At 44.2% G+C, this 21,646-nt stretch overlaps 1 protein-coding gene and 1 long non-coding RNA gene across 4 annotated transcripts in view; one reads left to right on the forward strand and one right to left on the reverse strand.

The window, feature by feature from the left end:
* DNAJC10 (DnaJ heat shock protein family (Hsp40) member C10) overlaps positions 1–12,150 on the reverse strand; it is a 30,727-nt gene extending 18,577 nt beyond the window's left edge. The window contains exons 1-9 of one of the 3 annotated variants that reach the window (XM_083496302.1): positions 11,726–12,150; positions 8,139–8,494; positions 7,848–8,013; positions 5,806–5,856; positions 3,332–3,414; positions 2,453–2,584; positions 1,854–1,947; positions 1,490–1,567; positions 32–75 (exon numbers count right to left, since the gene is read on the reverse strand). In XM_083496302.1, coding sequence (XP_083352428.1) covers positions 32–75; positions 1,490–1,567; positions 1,854–1,947; positions 2,453–2,584; positions 3,332–3,414; positions 5,806–5,856; positions 7,848–8,013; positions 8,139–8,342 — 852 coding nt within the window. In that variant the 5' untranslated portion in view covers positions 8,343–8,494; positions 11,726–12,150. Of the gene's footprint in view, positions 1–31; positions 76–1,489; positions 1,568–1,853; positions 1,948–2,452; positions 2,585–3,331; positions 3,415–5,805; positions 5,857–7,847; positions 8,014–8,138; positions 8,495–9,746; positions 9,793–11,550 lie in introns of those variants that run through there. The other 2 variants (XM_083496303.1, XM_083496304.1) reach the window with 2 other exon arrangements.
* LOC310704346 lies at positions 10,936–18,510 on the forward strand. The gene is made up of 2 exons (XR_014524726.1): positions 10,936–11,325; positions 16,218–18,510. It is a non-coding gene; the product is annotated as an uncharacterized lncRNA (long non-coding RNA).
* Positions 18,511–21,646: the final 3,136 nt, after the last annotated feature.

Here is a 21,646-nt window from a genome sequence, read left to right on the forward strand (position 1 = left end):
TTAGGAATTCTTGAAATCTAACGCCGCTTACCAACATGCCAGCCAGTTTCAGGCGTGTTCGGGAAGTCAGACAATCTAGAAAATAACAATAATAGATGTCTGAGAAACAAGATTTTTCATCGGGTTCATGTTTATCTACGTATATGCAACTATGCACAAACAAATAGAGGCTTTTGGTAAAAAGCAACAACTCTGGTGCCTCCAAAGACTTTTTACTTAAGGGCAAAGCTGGGATAGCATAGTCGGTAGAGAATGAGACTCTTAATCTCAAGGTTGTGGGTTTGAACCCCACGTTGGGCAACAGGTTCCTGGACTAAATTGACTCTCGCGGTCTCTTCCAGCTCTACAATTCTGTGATTCTATAAAGAGGTTAAATTTGGCACATGCAGTCACAGAGAAGCTGCCTTAGGTGCCAAATTCTCCCCCCCCCCCGGGAGTTTTGCTGATATCTCCCCCACCCCCACTCTCCAAAAATCTGCACTGGAAAGTTCAGGGACTGGGGACTGTGAGAGAATTGGAAAAAGCTGCCTCCTTCTCCATTAGGTAGAATCAAATGCCATTTGTAGATGGAAAAAAATAACCTTCCGTTTGCAGGGGGCAAAGTCTGGATCTAACCCAGAAAAATCTGGAGAGTACAGTGGTACCTCAGGTTAAGAACTTAATTCGTTCTGGAGGTCCGTTCTTAACCCGAAACTGTTCTTAAGCGGAGGTACCACTTTAGCTAATGGGGCCTCCAGCTGCTGCTGCGCGATTTCTGTTCTCATCCTGAAGCAAAGTTCTCAACCTGAGGTACTATTTCTGGGTTAGCGGAGCCTGTAACATGAAGCATCTGTAACCCGAGGTACCACTGTATTTGTATGTCACTTCCTCTGTCTCTCTCTTGAAATGAGGAACATGAACTTTACCTCTTAAGACATCAACACACACACCTCTGCCCGTTAGGGGAGTTTCATTTCCCCTTCACATCTGCAGAGAGGGCAGAGTAAAATTTTGCACTGGAGGTTTGAAAACAGTACAGGCATTTGCTTAAAAAACAAACTTCAGAGCCTGTTGAATACATTTTGCTGCCTGAGGCAAATGACAAGATGGCGGCTCCCTAATTACACCAGCCAAACAGACTTGACAGATGACTCTCACTTCGAGCCTGACAAAGGGGCAGCATCCTGCATGGCGCCTGAGGGCACCAAGATAGGTGAGCTGTAAGGCATAGACACCTCCCTCCCCAACAATTTGTTGCTACCCCTGCCTTGCAACATCTGCTGCTTGCTCAAGTCTGCCTAATGGTAGGGCAGGTCCTGATGAGACTGAGGGAACCTCCAGAGGCAGCCAGGAACATATCTATGCTTCTGAAAGATAAGCTCTATCAACTAGCGTAGAGAAAAGAGGATGTGTTTTAACAATCTCAATAGGAAATGGGGCACAGCAGGCTAGCAACCAAGCATAAATTTAGGTATTAATAGCTGAAAAAGGTACACATGTATATATTCACCTCCTTGCTCAGCACAAAAGGTTATTAACCAGCCAACGCCAGAAGCAAATGCAGTTTGAACAGCACTGACAAAATTTCCTGAAAAACAGAAAACAAATAATTCCATATTTTAATTCAATTTTTTATACCCCGCCCATCTGGCTGGGTTGCCTCAGCCATTTAGGGGATATGCACCTGTTTTCATTCATTCAAAAACTTTACTTAGCATTAACTACTTGTTGCATGACATTGATCCTTTCTACACTTTTCTTAAGATCTGATTGAGAGAGGTTTAGGTTAACTTATCTGTTGCCCACTATTGGCATTACAGGGTTTGAAATATGCGCAAAATTAAAAGTAATTTGACATTAAAGCAGCAGCTTACCTGCCCATAATTCTGTCACTGTGCTTGTGACAAACTGCATGGCAAAACTCATTAAGCTCTCCTTGGACCTGTCTCCAAAATATTTCACTGGGTTCTGCGAGAGAAACACATCTCATTTTAAACCAATAATGCAATTTATGTATTAGCCAATACTTAACACACTGAATTACATCATGAATCCATCCATCCAAACAACCAACCAACCAACCAACCAGAGTCCCAACGTCCTTCAAATTATACTTTGAAAATCTGGGACTCTAACCTTAGCTCTTAGGTGCAAAAATGTATGTAATAGCTACAGAGCATCCCTGCCCCCCCCCCGGCAACAAAAACACCATAATTATTAAAAGGATTCAGAAAGCATATTGCCCTAGAGCCATTCCTGTCCAGGTTTTTGGTATTAACATTTTCTCTGGGCAACGTTGCTTTCTAGGGTCATCCTATTAGAACTTACTACATTTGGCCTCATGGGTGGCTGTCCCTAAATCTGAAATAAATTGGGGTTCTCAAAAATAATAATAAAAAAATCCTCAATGGACTGGGACTCCTGTACCTGCCCAGGATGGGTGCTGGAGGAGTACAAATATTTGCTTGCTTACCATTCCGGTTTTAAACACATACAGGCTTGGGTAGCTATTGATTCCTTTATTCCGGCAAAGCATCCTGTTATCGCCACAGTTGACGGCTCCGATACGTATTAATCCATCCATTTCTTTAGCAAATTCTCTCCACTTCCAAGTTGATTTGGGGGGTGGGGGGAAGAAAGCGAGAGCCTAGGTTATTTTTTCTACCAAAAAACGTGATTCGTTTTTGAAATGCTCCCAAGAGAATTTTAAAATGCTTGTTTACCAGCATGCATATAATTCTATCACAACAGTTAAGAACCCAATCCAAGTTGAAGGTCAATGCCATTCTGCCCACCATTCTGATTATCCCTGTAGGATCTCATTCTTTCTACCCACATGTTTTCCATGTTGGTGGGGAACCTCTGGTTCAACTCCTTGCAGAGCTTGTTGAAAAGGGCTGTAGCTCAGTGGTAGACATCTGCTTTGCATACAGAAGGCCCCAGACTCAATCCCCAACATCTCCAGGTAGGACTGGGAATCCTGTCCCTTGTCTGAAACCCTGGAGAGCCTCTACCAGTCAATGTAGACAATACTAAGGTAGACAGACCCATGGTTTGGTTGAGTACAAGGCAGGTGCCGATGACCCTAAGGATGGCCAATGTGGATGCCAATGTCCTGTAGTCTTGCCAAAATGTGAAAATGTGTCTATGCTTGCACAGAATGGGAGACCAGGCTGCAACCATTAGTGATAGAGCCACAGATTGCTCAATGGCAAGAAAATAATACAGCTCTCGCATACCCTTCAACTCTCATGCCGTGGTAAGAGTCTTCCCCTTTCCCCACGAAGGTCTCTGCCCAAGGAAAGCAGGGTATGCATTCAAAAGCAGCATGCATGGGCTGACCTATACCTACCGTTGGTGCTAAATCATGGCAATGGGAGCATCGAGGGGAATAGAAATTGATAAACCACAATTCTCCTGAAGTAACAGCAGCATCTAGAACAACAATATTTAAAAGGGTCAAAATTCTGCCCAATAATTTTCATTAGTTTTCCATTTTTAAAAAAACAAATTAACAACAAATTAATTCCAATTTAACACAATTTTTTAAATTGACTTTCCACCCCCCTTCAAGGTGCTTCTTGCCCCTCCCTCCTTCGCTGCTTACAGAAAAATATTTTTTTCTTAATTTCTAATACTTTCCCATCCATTCCCATTTCCATCAATTCCTGTCCAGACGTTTACCTATTTTCCCAATTAATCAAATGAAATTACGTAATCTTCCTTTATCAATGCATATAAATCATTAAGCATAATCTTAAATCATATTTCCTCCATTACAATACGTTTTGTGTGACAGTCACAAAATGGCTGCTGTGGGGCTGTAGCATAATGTAAAATGGCTGCCATGGAGGCATGCAGCAGGGGCCAAGCCAGTGCAAACAGGAACTGAGAAGAAAGAGCCAAGAGTCTCTCACTAATTTTTGAGGGGCAAGTCCCTGATACCGTTTATAGGTGCAAGAGCAGATTGTGGTGGACACAATGGGACACACATGGGCATCATTTGGGCACCCCTTGAGCTAGCTACTTGTAAACCCAGACTTTTGATGTTTTTTTATGTAACATGAATGCTGGCAGAAAACTCTGTCTGAAGAGGGCATCTCAAAAAAAGGCAAGAGCACCCAACATTTCAAAGGGGTGGACATTGTGGAAAGGGCTCCTCTCCCTACCCCTAAAAGGGGCATAACAAAACTGCCTCTGCAGAGGAGAACTTGGGAGGGTGAGGAATCCTGGTCCTTAAAACCGCAGAGAGCTGAGTAAGTCATGCAGAGGGAAATGACTGCCGTACTCAGTTTCCAGTTGCCCAGCAACGAAGGAACAGTTCCGCCACATATAACCATGCCAATTTAACCCATCTTTTGAGTGTGCATGCACTTGTGCCTTAAAATCCATTTCACCAAATGCATAGCATGGTCTGTTTGTGGCAGAGACGAACAGAGGTAAGGAAGGGGAAAAAGAAGCAGCATTGATATTGTCAACGAACAGGTACATTTCACCCCCTAAGCCCACCTCAAATGGCCCCATGCTGCTGAATTCCCTCACCCCTTCCACTGCCGAGAGGAAAGCTGCTGAGGCTGGCGGAGGGGTGTGTGTGTGAGAGAGAGGGGAGAGAGTATGAATGGCAGATGAATGGATGGGGAGAGAGGTTGGGGTAAGTTCAGTCTGGAGGTCCCAGAGAGAGACAGGCTGGGAAGGAGGTGTGTGTGAGAGAGAGAATGGTTGGTTGGACGGATAGAAAAAGGGGAACCGCCACCCACTTTTGGCTTGGGCCACACTCCCTTTTTGGATTGGGCCCTGACCACCACTGGTATGCGGCCCCCAACTTCTTTCCCCTGAGAGAATATGGCCCTTAAAAGGCTCTTCATCCCTGTTTTAGTGCAACAAACTAGAGCGGTGTAGGCTGCTGTAAGGAAAGGGTGAAACTGGGCTGCCTGGATTCCTTGGAGAAAGGGCAGGGCAAAATGATAATAGCTGAATGAACAAAGGAATGAAATACCAGCCAAAAGCCGCTTTTAGCAAAAAAATTGCCACTGCTATTGTTATTTATAAAAAAGGGCCTATTCGGTTTCAACATTACCACTTAGGCCAGATCAGATGCTGGATGACCGTGAAATACAGAGAATGTAAAAAGCATAAAATCTGTCAACTGCTCAAATACCAGGGGTGGGGAAACTCTCACTGTGTGCACAAGTGTGTTGTTATCATGCTAGGCAAACACATTCAATTCTGCAAATAACCCTGGTCAAACACGAACAGGAAATGCAAACACGTAACCGATGTTTAGTTATCTGTGAGTTGTTTCCTGAGGAGGAGAACTAAGTTAGCAAAGTCCGATTTTTCTCTTTAAAAAAACAACAACCAAATGTAGGATCATGATACAGTTAACTCCCAAGCCCAAATTAGTAAAGTGGTCTCCACTGAGAAAACCTATTCAAAATATATCTTAAGTAACAAAAGCAGAACAACTGGTAAGTGGAAATAACTCAAGTGCTTTGTTTGGACCACTAATCTTACTTAAAGGAAATTTCTGTAAAGACGGCAGAGCGGAACTTCAGAAAAAAAAGCAGGAATAATTTCCCCTTTTTGTCAAGGTGTTGCTCACTTTCCACAGAGACTGAGGCAATGAGTGCTGTAAAGTTTCTACAGACAAATGACTCACAGGGAAGAAATAAAACGCTGCCTTTGAACACCGAGCTCTCATAGTCACTCTGGTTGACATTTTGCAATCCACGTAACGTTTTCTCCCAGGAAAGGATGAGGCGGCGCAATTATGCACTCTGAATAAATTAAAAAGTGCCTGGAAACCACGTGAACATCATGACTTACCAAATTCTCCTCTGTCCAGCGTTATAATTTCAGGATCATCATCATAAATACCTGGCAAAGAAACAACCCATGAGCATTCAAAAACAACAACAAGGGCATTTGAATAATAAAATGGCATTTGCTACGTCATTGTACATAAGCTTGGATTGCACCAGATAGCAAATGGTGAGAAGGAATTTCGTGCTGACGAGTGAAGGGGCTTTCACAGCATAAAACTATCCAAAAAGGTGCAGTATTCAGAATAAGACCCTCTCCATCTGGTCACAACTGCTTAGCAATTGATTCAGCTAAATTTATTTTTCTTGAAGCCTACCTACGTGAGGTGGCTGCAAGACTATATTTACTAATTTTGGGGAGAAAGTGTGGGATTGTATAATTATGACTGTCCAGAAAAAGCTAAAATTTTCAGCAGAGAACATTCTTCTGAACGATATACCTATTGTATGGGAGTTAACAACGGGACAACGAAAATGGATTCTATGGGCTCTAATGGTAGCCAAGAGACTGATATTGATGAACTGGAAGAATAAAGGTATGGTCCCCTTTAATAAATGGATTGACTACACGATAACGCTTGCAGCTCATGAACGGACTGCTTACAGATATAGACTTTGTTTGGATAAATATGACAATATTTGAAATGAGTTTATACAAAATGTAGTAGACCATTAATATTTCCATATGTGTTAGGACAGAGGTTTTCAACCTTTTTGGCTCCACGGCTCCCTTGACCAACTACACTCTTTCTGTGGCACCCCTGTGGGACTCAGGAGCCCAGTTATGTCACCCCTTTCCTGCAGAGCTGGCAGCCCCTCACCCCTACCTTGTGGAGGCTGCCCTCAGCCTCCTCTCTTCTCCCGTCTCCTTGGGAGTCCTCTGGGCAGCCGCATCTGCCCCCCCCGGTCTCTGAGCTGCACCCCCTGCCCCAAAGAGAGGTGCCTCCTCACATTGCCACAGAGGGTCAGGGAAGCACCCCCTGGCCAGCCCCAGTGGCACCATTTCCCTGGGGAGCTTGTAGCCAGGGCTGCTGCAACCAACAGCTGTGCAAGCCTTTGGGAGGCAGAGACGCGAGAGGGCATCAGAGGAAGGGAGGGAAGGAAAGAAAGAGGGACAGAGACCACTGTTGCCCGTGGCACCCCTGAATATCATTCAACACACCCCAGAATGCAACGGCACACTGATTGAAAACCACTGTATAATAACTTCAGGATAATAACATCAAATTTATATAAGAATGTATGAGTTAGGGTATTTTTCATATATTTTCATATATTCATAGGTTGCTTCTTTCTACACATTTTTGGGCCTTTTTCTGCTCCCCCCCCCTTTGCATCACTTTATTTCTTTATATTTGAAACCAATAAAATATTAATACAGTGGTACCCCTGGTTACGTACTTAATTCGTTCCGGAGGTCCGTTCTTAACCTGAAACTATTCTTAACCTGAAGCACCACTTTAACTAATGGGGCCTCCTGCTGCTGCGGTGGCGCGATTTCTGTTCTCATCTTGAAGCAAAGTTCTTAACCCGAGGTACTATTTCTGGGTTAGGGGAGTCTGTAACCTGAAGCGTATGTAACCTGAAGCGTATGTAACCCAAGATTCCACTGTACCCTAATCCTGCAGGCTGGCTAGTGCCCAAGGGTTGCCAGCTGACTAGCCACGACAGCTTTAAAACATTAAAAACCAATTCTAAGCGAGTGGGAGGAGAACTAGTTACAGTTTTCTGCTCTGAGAAGCTGTTGAGTAAAAAAGGTGTTGGTTGAGTCTTGTTAAGGCGTAGGAACAAGAACCAACTCTAAAGGGCACTTAGCAAAAGAATGGAATAAAGGCTGTCCTGTCCCTAAGAATCAGACTAATTAAGAAAGCCAAGGACACACTGTGTACCTCCTTGCAGCGGCCACAGGCCAACACAGTTAAGTCCTCGCTGGCTCTTTTAACTGTTTGCCAGCCTGGCTACCGTGTACTTTCAAGGCTACACTAATTCCGGGCAGGGAGAACAGCACAAAACAATTGCGCCCCACTCACATGCGTGTTATCTTACCAAAATCGTAGCGATAGTAGTGCCAGCTCTCATATCTGCCTCCTTGCTGCTGGTCGTCCAGACCTTTCTCGCCGTATTTGTCATATTTCTTTCGCAGATCTTCGTCTTTCAGCACTTCATACGCTCTGTTTATTTTCAGGAAGTTTTCGTGGGCCTCCGGATCATTCTGCAAGAGAGAAAAACTTCCTAGCGTTCACTTACCAAACAAACAAACATTGCAACCCAACACATTTCAGTCTTGAAATGTTCTTGGCTAGTTGAAAAAAGCCTTTCCATGACCAGGCAACCTACCTGATTCTTATCAGGATGCAACTTCAACGCTAATTTTTTGAAAGCCTGCCTTATTTCTCTACTTGTTGCTTCTTTGGATATTCCGAGTAAACCGTAGTAGTCTTGATCAGGAGAAACCAAAGCTATCAGATACACCACTAGTGATAGCAAAAAGAGTCTTTTGAAGTCTGTGAGGCACTTTCCTCTGGGTAACAATGGCTCCATGTTGAGTGCTTGAGCGAGGCAAGCGTCAGAGACCAATACAATTCACAGTGCCGTAGCCAAATAACTGAATATATTTCTGAAAAAGCTGCTCATAGGATGTTTGCTGTCATGGTCCAGAGGCAGCCCACTTGGGTTCTTCAAAGAGACAGCGCCTAAAAGGAAGACAGAAGTTTTCAGATGGTCTGTGCTATACGGTAAATGCAGAGGCCTAGTCACTTCACAGCGACACTTGCAGATGAACGCAGTTTCGTTTTGTGAAATCTCATTTCCTAGGCAGTAAAGAGCCTTTCGTTTACAAAGGACTCGTTTCGTATACTGCTATTAAAGGCATATGGGCATGTGGTGGCAACTGGTGATATTCCTACTCACTGGTAATCACTGAGGGACACTAAATGTTTCTTGGATTTCCACAAATGTAGTCTTATGATCTTCACCTTTTGTTCCACATATTTATATCTTGAAATCAGCGTGACCTTATCTTTAACTACGTAACAAATATCCTTCTCCCGTTACAAGGCCGCTTCCAGAGTAATAAATTGTTTCTGGGAGGGAAGGAAATGGGGTAGAAGACTGTCGACATTTTACATTAAGAGTTTTTAAAGCACATTAAATTCATTTTGTATTTAAGTACTAGCCTGGTAGTTTGGTCAAGCATTAATTTGATTCAGTGTTGGGCATTACTTCTATATTATACAGTTTTATAGCTTTATTACGTTTAGGTGATTTTACTGTGCACTGCCTTGGTACTTTGTTAAAGAGTTGGCAGTTTATAAATATAGGAATTAAAAATGCATAAACAGATGGCAAGGATATTGCATGCAGGCGAATGAACTACGGTGGTAACATTGTGGAACTATTTAAAAGGCTGCCTTAACGTGTTGTTCCCTAAAACCTAGAAAATACGCAACATTTGCCTTTGGCAATTGTTACTTTCTTGCTACAGATGTAGGTATCTGTCAACAATGAGCAACTTGCATGGCTCACTGGAAATCCATGGAGGGTAAAGCTATCAGTGGCTACAAGCTATGATGTTTATGCTTTGTCTCCTTGGTCAGAGGCAGTAATACTCTCAATACCAGTTGCTGGAAACTACAGTGGGGGAGAGTTGTCCTGTGTTCGAATCCTGCTTGCAGCTTCCCACAGGCACCTGGTTGGTTTCTTAAGAATAGGATGCTCTACTTAGACAGGCCATTGGCCTGATCCAACAGGCTCTTCCCATGTTCTTCCCCAATACAATCCCCTTGGGAGCATCTGTGCTGGCCAGATTTATGCTTCGGACAGGACAACATAAAAAACGAAGCTTTTCCAAGGGTGGAATCCGAAAACAACCACAACCACCGCCACCGCCACTTGTTGATTTCTGCTATTAAAAAGCACAGCCAATAGTAAAGACAGTAATCCTACCATTTTAAGCCCAGAGGAGGAGGTGATTGCAGGGAAATGACCATTTAGGCTTGGGTCATTGGGGGGGGGGGGAGAGAAAATCCTGGTGAGGGAAGAAAGGAGGAGTGGAAAGAAGCAGGTACTGAAGGAATCTGAGAGAGCAAAATGAAATACTAATAATAAAAATGACAGGAAGACTACAGGAGCAATAACAGAACCATCGTAAAACCATCCACTCCCAGTTTATGGTGTGGGAGGCCACCTGAGCACTTTGTGAGCGCCACCTTGAATTCTATTATGGGAAGGCAGGTGAGGTACAAGTGAAGCAAAATAACTGAAAATAAGATCAAAGGGCGTGCCTTTGGGGACAGAGGAGGTAATCCTACAGCCCCAACTGCATTTGATCTAAGGAGGGAAGGATCATCACTGGGTGAGCTGAAAGAACGCATGAGAGGGTCACACTCAATGCCCAGCCTGCTGCTGGCTGCACATTCAACAGCTGTGCAAAGGGGTTCTATGCACAACAGCCAGTGTGGTGCAGCGGGCAGAGTGTTGCCCTAGGTCCTGGGTTCAAATCCCCACTCGAGTCCCAAAGCTCATCATCGACTTGGTGACCCTGGACCAGTCCCCCACATCTCTCAGCTTCAGAGGGTTGTTATCCTCATAACATATGCCATGCACGCCACCATACAGAATTATAGAATTGTAGAACCGAACAGGACCACAAGAAGCAGAAGCAGAGTTTGGATTTGATATCCTGTTTTATCACTACCCGAAGGAGTCTCAAAGCGGCTAAGAATCTCCTTTCCCTTCCTCCCCCACAACAAAAACTCTGTGAGGTGCGTGGGGCTGAGAGACTTCAGAGAAGTGTGACTGGCCCAAGGTCACCCAGCAGCTGCATGTGGAGGAGCAGAGACGCGAACCCGGTTCCCCAGATTACGAGACTACCACTCTTAACCACTACACCACACTGGCTCTGACTGCCTGCAATGCAGGGATCTTTTGACTCAAACCCACAACCCTGAGATTTTAATAAGAGTCTTGCGCTCTACCAACTGAGCCAGTCTAACCCAGGCCTTCTCCAGCTCCTTGGTGGAACGGCAGAGCAGGTTCTGCACAGTCTGAAATGAAAGCTGCAGCTATCGGATGAACTTGGCCGGACCCAACACCCTCTGAAAAACTATGTCAGGAGCTGCTGTGAGGTTTCAAAGTGAAGAAGGCTGCAAGCTTGATATACAACCTTTAGAAGACATATGAAGTTTTTAAACAATGTTTAATGTTTTATTATATGTGGGAAGCCCCCCAGAGTGGCTGGAGCAACCCAGTCTGATGGATGGGGTACAAATAATAAATAATAATAATAATAATAATAATAGTAATATTAATAACAAGAAAAAACATCATATTCATGACAGTTTGCCACCTTCCTTGGAGGTTTTCAAGCAGAGGTCGGCTGGCCATCTGCCCTGGATGCTTCAGCATTGCAGGGGGTTGGACTACAGGACCCTCAAAATCCCATCCAACTCTAGAATTCTATGGTTGGTGATGTCTTCCATTGTATCCCTTCCTCCTCCATTTCTAAGTGCCCTCTGCTTACCAGGTAACTATTTTAAAGCAAGGAAACACACTGGGGTCCGAGGAGAAGAGGCAGAGGAAAGGGAGTTCACTGAGCGAGCGAGCGAGGGAGGGAAAGAAAGAAAGAAAGAAAAGAAAAGAAAAGAGGGAAGGAGGGAGAAAGAGAATGGGACTACAGATGGGGGGGGGGGTATGTGCGGCCACGAGAACCCAGAGGATGCCCCGGGTGACAAAGGGAAAAGGTGCCTACATAAGGAATGCTATCCCTGAAGTTTTGGGGCGGCGCAGCAAGCTCTTGGAACACCAATGGGATGTTGCTTGGGAGAGAAGGACGGAAGGAAGGAGGCGTCGAGAAAAGCGCTTCCTTCCCCGTCCCTGGTCCTCCGTCCGCTTCCTCTGCGCTGGGGGCCTCTCCGGAGCCTTACCGGGTGGCGGAGCTGGGGGTCCTTCCCTCTGCTGGCCGGCGCGGAGCAGGAGCCGTGGAGCAGGCAGGCAGGCAGGCAGGCAGGCCTGCGCCGGAGGAAGAGGGAAGCGCGAGAGGCGCGGAGGATCCGGCTCGCAACCGGAGGCGGCGGGAAGGCGGGCGGGGCGCAAGGCTGACGTGGCCGCAGCTCCGGCAGCCCCGGCGCCCCGGGGGAAGCGCTCAGCCGCCTGGCCGGGGGTGGAGGCGCCTTGGCGGGACTAGAGGTGACGCCGTGTTCCGGACGCGCGCTCTTGGCGCTCCTCTTCTAGGCCTGCCCTGAAACAGATCGGGCAGACTGGGGGGTGGGGGGTGGGCCTCGTCTTCCACCTTCCCGGCGCTTCTTAACGTTGGCTTGCTCACGAGTACGCCCGTGAGCCTTAGCCAGGCGCAGCTGCAGACGCGGTGCGCGGGGAATAAACCTTTGAGCTCTCTCTCTCCTTCCCAATGTCATATAGGGACCCCAAGGGTCATCTAGTCCAACCCCCTGCAATGCAGGATTTTTTCTGCCCAACATGGGGATTCGAACCCACGACCCTGAGATTCAGAGTCTTGTGCTCTACAACTGAGTTATCTCATTGAACTCTGGCTCCCCTTGGCAGAGCCATGCAGTCCAGGAGCATCCCATAAGTTCCCCATCCCTTATAAGACGCACTCACTTTGGATTAAGCCCCACTGAACTGTGTGGGACCGACTTTGCATTTCAAGAGTTGTTCCGTGAAGCCTGTGGGACATCGCAGGGGGTTGGGCGAGAGGTCCTTGGGGTCCCTTCCAACTCTACAATTCTTTGATTCTGTAGAGGGCAGGCCCAATCCAGCAATGCAACAAAGTATTGGGGGGCGGGTTTGAGGCACTGTTTTAGACACAGGCATCTCGGTAGTGGGTGACCTTCTGGGTGGGTTTGTTTGTGTCTGTTTCTTACCAATTTGGGGCAAAGTCTGGCTCACTCTTTATTAGCAAAAGCTGACAGATTAGATGGATCATAGATTATAGAATTGTAGAGTTGGAAGGGACCACGAGGGTCATCTAATGGGTGGAAGACATGGAGGGTTTCTGGTCATTTGATCTCACCTCCTAGCGTCACACGCTGCTCATCATATCCCAAGATGAAGTTGGCAGGGCCACCGGATTATAAATTTAGAACCACAGAGCCTAGGACTTGCTGATCAGAAGGTCGGCAGTTTGAATCCCCGCGACGGGGTGAGCTCCCGTTGCTCGGTCCCTGCTCCTGCCAACCTAGCAGTTCGAAAGCACATCAAAGTGCAAGTAGATAAATAGGTACTGCTCTGGCGGGAAGGTAAACGGCGTTTCCGTGCACTGCTCTGGTTTGCCAGAAGTGGCTTAGTCATGCTGGCCACATGACCCGGAAACTGTATGCTGGCTTCCTTGGCCAGTAAAGCGAGATGAGCGCCGCAACCCCAGAGTCGGCCACAACTGGGCCTAATGGTCAGGGGTCCCTTTACCTTTCCCCAGAGCCTTAACAGAGCTTTTTTTACAATACAATGTAGGAGCCCAGCCCAGGGAGGGAAACCTTCCTCCAGGCTTCTCCAACCTGGTGCCCACCAGATGTTGCCCGACTCTCTCAGGTGCTCCCATTGTCTCTGACCATTGGCCATGCTGGCTGGGGCTGATGGGAATCCGACATTGTACTGCAGCCGTCCTCTCCCCCTGCCTCTCGCAGCAGCACCTGAGAAGTGACCCTCTCAGGCATTTCAGCTGCGCATCTCACCTCATGGACTTTACATGGCCGTAGGGCAGAGCTTTCCAAACTGTGCGTCGTGACACATCAGTGTGTCGGCTGCAGTGTGTCGTGCAAATGCTCTGCACACTCCTCCCGGGGCTGGAAAGGGGTTAGTTTAACCTCTGGTTTGCTAGTCAAAATGAATTACTGTGTTGTGAAATGTCTAAAAAGCGTGTCACCAACAGGAAAAGTTTGGAAAGCTCTGCTGTGGAGGTTTCCTGCTTTTCTCCTTGCAACAGCACCCAAGCTGTGCAGTGAGGGAAAGGATCCGTGAAATAGCCTTTGATACCAGAAGTTGCCGGAAACTACAGGCTGTTGCTGCCTTTATGTCCAGCTTGTGGGATTCTCATAGGCATCTATGAGCAGATTTCTGGACTAGGTGGGCCACTCGCCTGGAATCATAGAATCTAGACCAGTGCCCTGCAATGCAGGAATCTCAGCTAAAGCATCCGATGTCAGCATCGCCCTAGAGCCAGTGCGCCAACTGGACTCATGCACCTCAACCCCGACTGGGCTAGGCGAGCTGGGTAGCACCGCCAGAGACCTCCTTTCACACAGGAACAGGTCACAGTGCTGTGGACTCACAGCTCAGAGCTGAGAGCACCGGATTCACTGTCTCAATAATACAGTTGTTGCGCAGCAGAGTTTTGCAGAGTCTTGCAGAGTATAAACCACTCGGAGAGCAGCTCTGTAGAATATCTTCCTTTTATTCTGTAACTACAACTATGATACAAAACTATATACAGAGCTGAATATTCTAAGCATAAATCAATGCTACACTGAGAGTCTGCAGCTGCACTTAGCAGCAATCTTATCTCTAGGCACTCTCTTTCTCTCCGATAACACTGACTGACTGACTGGCTCTCTCACACACACTGATATGTTGCTGGGCAGAATAAGTAGATAGGCAGGACACGCCTCCTCCTCTCTGGAGAGTCAGCAGAGACCATCAGGAGATCATCAGGAGATTCTTGGGTATGGGAGGGGTGAAATCTCATCATCCATGACAGATGGCCACCCATCTTCTGCTTGAAAGGTCCAAAGAAAGAGAGTCCACAACCTCCCGAAGGAGACCACTGGCAGACAGCTCTTACTGTCAGAAAGTACTTCCTGATGTTGAGTCGGAATCTCTTTTCTTGCAACTTGAAGCCATTGGTTCGAATCCTGCCCCCCAGAGCAGGAGAAAACAAGCTTGCTCCATCTTCCATGCAACAGCCCTTAGGAAATTTGAAGATGGCTATCTCCTATCCATCTCCTCTTCTCCAGGCTAAACATTCCCTGAACCATACCTCCTAAGATTTGGTTTCCAGATCTTTGATAATCTTGGTTGCCCTCCTCTGCACACCTTGTCAACATCCTTCTTAAATTGTGTTGCAGGTGTGGTCTGACCAAGGCAGAATAGAGTAGTACTATTACTTCCCTTGATCTGGACACTATACTTCTGTTGATGCAGCCTAGAATAGCATTGGTGAATAGCCTGATGAAGGAGAACTGTTCTTATGTTCTTGTGCATTCAGCCTGTCCTGGAAATTTCACTGGAATTGCAGCACTGCAGTTGTCATTCACGCTCCAGTGTTATTTCGTGAAGGCTAGAAGTTGCTGGACTCCCATCAGTCGCAGCCAGCATGGCCAGTGGTCAGGGATGATGGGAGATGGAGTCAGCAACACCATTCCTGATCTAAGTTGTCATCTAAAACATGGGTTGGCAGCAGGGATATTGCTGTGTATTTTCCCAGAGATGGTCAGGCATTTCTGACTCCCGGCTGCTTATCAACAGCAATGACAAAAGGACCCTCTCTCTGGATGAAATTAAAATAGCAAGGCAGGTGGGGTAGCCCAAAGCAGATCTCAAAAAAATAAAAAAAATGTGGAAAGGACTGTGAGTTCAGTTTTGGGATTCAAAACAAATTATTAATTCTAAGGATATGCCAGGCAGAGGGCCTTCTCGGTAGTGGCACCTGCCCTGTGGAACACGCTCCCATCAGATGTCCATGAAATAAAAAATATTTGACTTTTAGAAGACATCTGAAGTTTTTAATGTTTGAAGTTTTATTCTGTTTTTAGTGTTCTGTTGAAAGCTGCCCAGAGTGGCTGGGGAAGAAATAATAAATTATTATTATTATTACCCAAGGCTCTGATGAGTGGGTTTTGAGGCTTTGATTTAAACACAAAGATTCCAGAAACCAGAAGTTTGCCCACCCCTGATTTGGAACACATTTCAAGTTCCTTCTCTCCCACAAGCTGGATACAGTTGTACCTTGGAAGTCGAACAGAATCTGTTCTGGAAGTACGTTCAACTTCCAAAATGCTTGGAAACCAAAGTGTGGCTTCTGAATGGCTGCAGGAAGCTCCTGCAGCCAATCAGAAGCTTCAGAAGCCCCGTTGGATGTTCGGCTTGCAAAATTGATTCGCAAACTGGAACTCTCACTTCCGGGGTTGCAGCGTTTGGGAGCCAAAATGTCTGAGTACCAAGGCGTTCAAGAAACAAGATATGACTGTATTTATTATTTTGTGATCTATGGTCACTTTCAGAAGAGCTGTTTGTCAAGCATTCATCCTGATTTATTCGCACAAAGTTTGAAGGGAGGTCATGGGATGTTGACTGTTCATTGTGTATTGTTTGCAGGGGTGGTTATACAATGTGGCATCAAGCAGTCGCTATCCCACACTTTCCAATGCATTTCCTTGCTGCAAAAAGTTGATATTTTTTTCATAGGTGGGGTTGTTTCACATGAGCACCAAGCCCCCTTTAACTGTACAACCTGAATTTGCTGGCATGCAGTTGAGTCCCAGTGTGCAAAATAACAAGTTTAGAAAAGCCCCGTGGAAAAGATTCAGCAAAGAAGGACGATCTGTTTTCATTTGGTGCATAGATACCTCCTATTAAAATGAGTTTTGCATACAAGAGACCTTTGAGAAAAATACATTCCTTGTTAATGATCTGTTAATGTGTCTTGCATGCTTATAGGAGCATTTTAAGGTATAATAATTATAGCCAGTCCCAGAGAATTTGAAGACCCAGGAGCTCCTTGCTGTTGACCCATCTGTTTTTCTCTTGCTATTTGGATTTATGTGTTTCTTCTGAAGTGATAATTGTAGGGCGTTCTTTTCAAAGCATGAGAGATTTCTCTCTCTCTCTCCAGGGGTATACCAGACATTAAGCAAGCAAACAAAAAGGTTATTCTGCATCTCCCTCCGCCCCCGTCCTTCTCTCTCTCTTGAAATAAAGATGATAAATACATTTTGCGGATGTCAGCTAAGAGTTTATCTTAGCTGTTGCATCTTGCTGGAAGGTGCATCTTCTATATTACATAGTACCAGTGACAGGACACCAGAGGGTGCTCTGCTCACATCATTTTCCACTGAAGAAAGAAAACCATTTTTGTGTAATACAGAGCAAATGAATAATTTTATCAAATTCATGGGATGCGTCCAAGCTACTGATGAATCATATATTTTATTGTAAATATATCCCCATACACCACCTTGTTATATTATATGACTTGGTCAGGGTTCCAAACTCCCAATGTTCTAGGCGCATTTTGCGACAGGGAATTTCATTAGTGCGAACACTTTCTGAGCTCTGGGCGCAATACTGCACCTGAGAATTCAGATTAAAACTGCAGAGTGGAAGAAAAGGAGGACCTTTTTCTGCCTCCCCACTTCCAGCTACTCTCTGAAGACTGGAGAAGAGACCTTCTTAAGAATATTAGGGGGGTGGGCAGGGGAAGGACTAGGCCATGTGAAAAACGAACATAATATTTTAGCTGCAGTTCATTCATTTTCAGCTTTGTATTCTGGTTATTAAAAAAGTGCACCTAGACATTCCATTGCTGCGCCCATAAACTAGGTTTAAGGTGCCATTTAGCTCCTAGCTTTCATATTTCGGTTTCTAACACTGGAATTGGTGGGATATAAATACATAACTAAAACAAACAAGTCTTGCTGCAACTCAAGAATACGGCAGACTCAAGAGTTTTAGAGAACGATGGGATTCTGAATGCACGCTAACATTAAAAAACAAACCACATGCAATTCTGTTAGACTTATCAGTTGTCATCACTCTTAGGATTACATTGTGTGTGGGTTAAAACTGTCTGGTGCCAGAGCCCTTAGAATATGCATCAAGCTCAGATGCAATATTTAGGATGGTTGTGGTGAGAGTTCTTCAATCAGAATTTGATAGGTTGATTCAACTCAAGATGTGAAATTCACTTCATTTTTGACTACTTTCCATTGTCCACTGTATTCCCGATAACAGCTCTTTATCACAGACCGCTTACAATATACTATACTTTTCAGTGTATAAGATTAGGTTTTTTAAATTTAAAAACTACGTTCAAAATTGTGGGTCGTCTTATACATGGATAGAATCTCCCCCCATTTTCTCCAGTTTGGAGTCCCCAAAAATAGTCTTATACATGTCTTATACATGGGGGCGTGTTATTCACAAAAAAATACGGTATATATGTATTTTTACTATGCCACAGTTTTGCTTGGCCTGATGCATGTCTAGCTCTTCACCCCAACTCCAGGTATCTGCTTCTTCCTCTTATTCTGCCCTCAAGTCCACTGGCTATTTCCCCCTCACTATGTTGTGCATGTCTACTCAGAATTAGGGATGTGTGGCTATGTTTGGCTGCTTTCATTTTTCCATATCTCTTCCCCCTTCACACTCTCTCTCTGGTGAAGGAGAAGTGTTGGAGAATTCTGTAGAACCCTAGAGAATAAATTACGTGTTGCAGAGCAAAAGTCCCTGAGCACCATCTTCTGGAAACAACCTGCCAGGCAGGTTTGGAACTGCTGTGGTAATGACATTGTGGAGAATGCGGCAAGATTTTTGAGCGACGCCATGAAATCACCATAGGTCCCAAGAGCCATTTTTGTACCTCACAATGTCTGGACAGTTTTATCCTAAGAGAATCTGCTATTATGTTTCGTTAACTGCGTTGTGATCCATGTATACGATGCACTTTTTCTGTGCCAATAAAGGAGATTGATTGATTGAACTGCCAGAGTGTCGTGTTCCAAATAATGTCAGCAAAAATGGTTTTGTTTTGTTTTGTTTTGTTTCTTAAGGCAACCATTCTCACACTTAGTGTGTTGGATGCAAAGAGTCGCCATGCCAAAGCACTACCTGTGACTAAAATGGGAGAACATTTGGTGCAGCTGTACCTATACAGATTCATATCGCAGTATAGGAAGGTATTCAGGGAGCAATAACATATATTTCTTGGCTCAGATTGCCAAGTCATATTCCTCCTCTGAGAGAAGACATGGCTTTAGTTTAGATAAATACAGATCAGCAGAAAAACCCGTTGTTTTGACACACTTTTATTTGCAGTCTATTTATCCACTCAGGGTGAACTGGTCATTTCTATGTTTCGTGCAGTTATCCAAGAGGGATTTATCACAGAAGGAATTTATTTTGCTAGCCTGAATGTTTAGTCTCTGGATGTACAAAACTGTATTACAAGATCTATCAAAAAAATCACTTATTGTGCCATGATTCAGTTAAAACAACAACACTTTGACAGATTCATTTATTGATGCACATAGTTCATTAGGTCTTTTTTTTATCGTAGCTTCTGAAATAATGTTGGCAAGTATCTTATAATAGACTCCTTGAATGGGCTGGAGGTGCCTAGTGTACTTCTGCCTTTGAAGTCAAGGTGAGGAAATCTGTCAATTTCAGTTTCTTAGCCTTCTAATCATCAGTTCTTCATGTTTTCATATAAGTTCTTTTTTGGGGGGGGAAGCCCTGAAATCCAGCATTTTGGTGTGAATTTCTCCTGATACACATTTCCCTCTCTATGCAATATAACATAACAGATCTTGATACTTTCACTAATATGCACATTTATATGCAGGTTCTATGCTAGTGTGTGCATTTTTCTTTCCTTTTTGTTTTTAATGATATTTATTGAAAATTTAAAATTACAGAGAAGAAAAAGGAAAAAGGAAAAAAGATAGACAAAAAAAAAAGAATTCAACAATGCAAGTCAATAAAAAGAAAAAAAAGGAAAAACCAAAACACACAATACATCAACACCAAAAACAAAAGCAGACAAAAAATTTAAAAACCAAATCCAATATTCTCAAATCTTATCTTTCATTAACTTGTTTCACCGGCCTCCTCACACCTCCCTTTTTTGTATTCTAGTTATTAATTATCTCAGCAAATCCTTTCCATCTTTCACTATATTCTGTCATTAAATTACCTTAATTTATTTTAACCTTATCTTACCATAAAAAGCCCTAAAGCTTAAAACTTAAAACTTATTTATACATAATTCCTTAAAGCATTTCTACTAAAGCCAAATAGTTTCATTCCAACATTTTTTCTAACACTCATTAATTTTACAAAAACTCTCTAAATGAATTTTTAAACTTCCTTTCTAATCTTCATTCATCGTCTCTTCTTCCTGGTCTCGGGTTTTCTATCCCTTCCATCTAGTCCATCAACCTGGTGACCTTCTATCCGAGGCTCTTAAGTCTTTTCCATGTCCCTTCTGCAGGTCTTCTTCATGTTTATACCTGCACTTTACTTTGTCTTCTGCTGATCTTATTCTTAATTTCCTTCCTTTCTCACTGAGGGGTAGATCTCGGGGAGACTCCAACTTGACAGTATCTTTATCCCATCTTGACAGGTCAGCCCATTCTTCATAGTCAGCACTGAAATCCAAAAGATATTTGAAGGCATATTTCAAAGTCCCTCCAAGGTTAAGGGCCCCCACAACTCCAAACTCCCCCTGGCCCAAAACCAGATCCCAAAAGTCAAAACATCTCTGCATAGGGGGATCTACCCAACTTCCCATCTCCAAACCAAACAGTACTCCATCTCTCCAAATCTGACTTTCTCCAGGTTCCGTCGTCAGAAACAACAACTTATGTTCCTGCAAGGCCGCGACTCTCTCCATTTCTGTTACTTGAGGTTCCGCAACAACCTCCTCCTTCGTCTCCTGCACTACTTGCCCTGTCAAAGCAAATTCCTGGATTGGTTCCTGAGTGGTTTCTATATAAGTATTCACTGTCTGTCCAAAATTGCTAACTGCAACAGTCATCAAATCCATCTTCTCATGTAGCTGTTCCAGTAAAGCGCTTGTCTTGCAAAAAGAAAGCACTATAACTTCTTCTGGGCACATTCTTGTTCAAGGTCAAATGTCTGGTTCTCACGATCTTTAATCTCCACAGCTGTAGAATTCCCCAGATCGACTCCAGCAACAGTTTCACAAGCTCCCTCTAGAGGAAACAATTTCTGTTTGTATCCATCTTTTTAAAAGCAGATCCAGCAACAAAATTCCTTTCGTTTTTCAGATATTTTGTTCCTTTTAAGTGCAAAAGGAAACATTGGAATCAATATGTTTCTCTTTTTTAACTATCTGTCAAAAAACGTTTTATTCATACATTATGCCCAAATTCAAGAGGTTTTTAAAAAGGACAAAAAAAATGGTTTCCAGGTGGAAAAATCAAAATTAGAAACAGAATTACTTGAACCAAAGACGAGAGTGCTCTCGAGAATGTATAACTTGCTGCTTAAATGGAATACTCAAGACGAGGTAGTTAAATCAGCCATGATAAAATGGGCTCAAGACATTGGGTACAACATTATGTTTGAAGACTGGGAAAGGTTATGGACCACCGGTATGAAATTCATGGCATGTAATGCCTTGAAAGAAAACATTATGAAAATGATATACAGGTGGTACATGACCCCAGTCAAGTTAGCAAAGATGTATCATTTGTCTGATAATAAATGTTGGAAATGTAAAGAGGCTGAAGGAACGTTCTTCCACCTCTGGTGGACATGCCCGAGGGTGAAGGCCTTCTGGGAAATGATATACAATGAGTTGAAAAAGGTATTTAAGTATACCTTCCACAAGAAACCAGAGGCCTTCCTCTTGGGCATTGTGGGCCAGAGAGTGCCAAAGAAGGACAGAACTTTCTTTTTATATGCAACAACAGCAGCAAGAATCCTCATAGCTAAACATTGGAAGACACAAGAACTACCCACGCTGGAAGAGTGGCATACGCAACTGATTGACTACATGGAATTAGCTGAAATGACTGGCAGAATCCGAGATCTGGGAGAAGAAACAATAGAAGAGGATTGGAAAAAATTTAAGTTTTGGTGAAATTAGCTTC

Source organism: Podarcis liolepis, assembly GCF_965112155.1.
Source record: "Podarcis liolepis genome assembly, chromosome: 1".
Classification (NCBI taxonomy): Eukaryota; Metazoa; Chordata; class Lepidosauria; order Squamata; family Lacertidae; genus Podarcis; species Podarcis liolepis.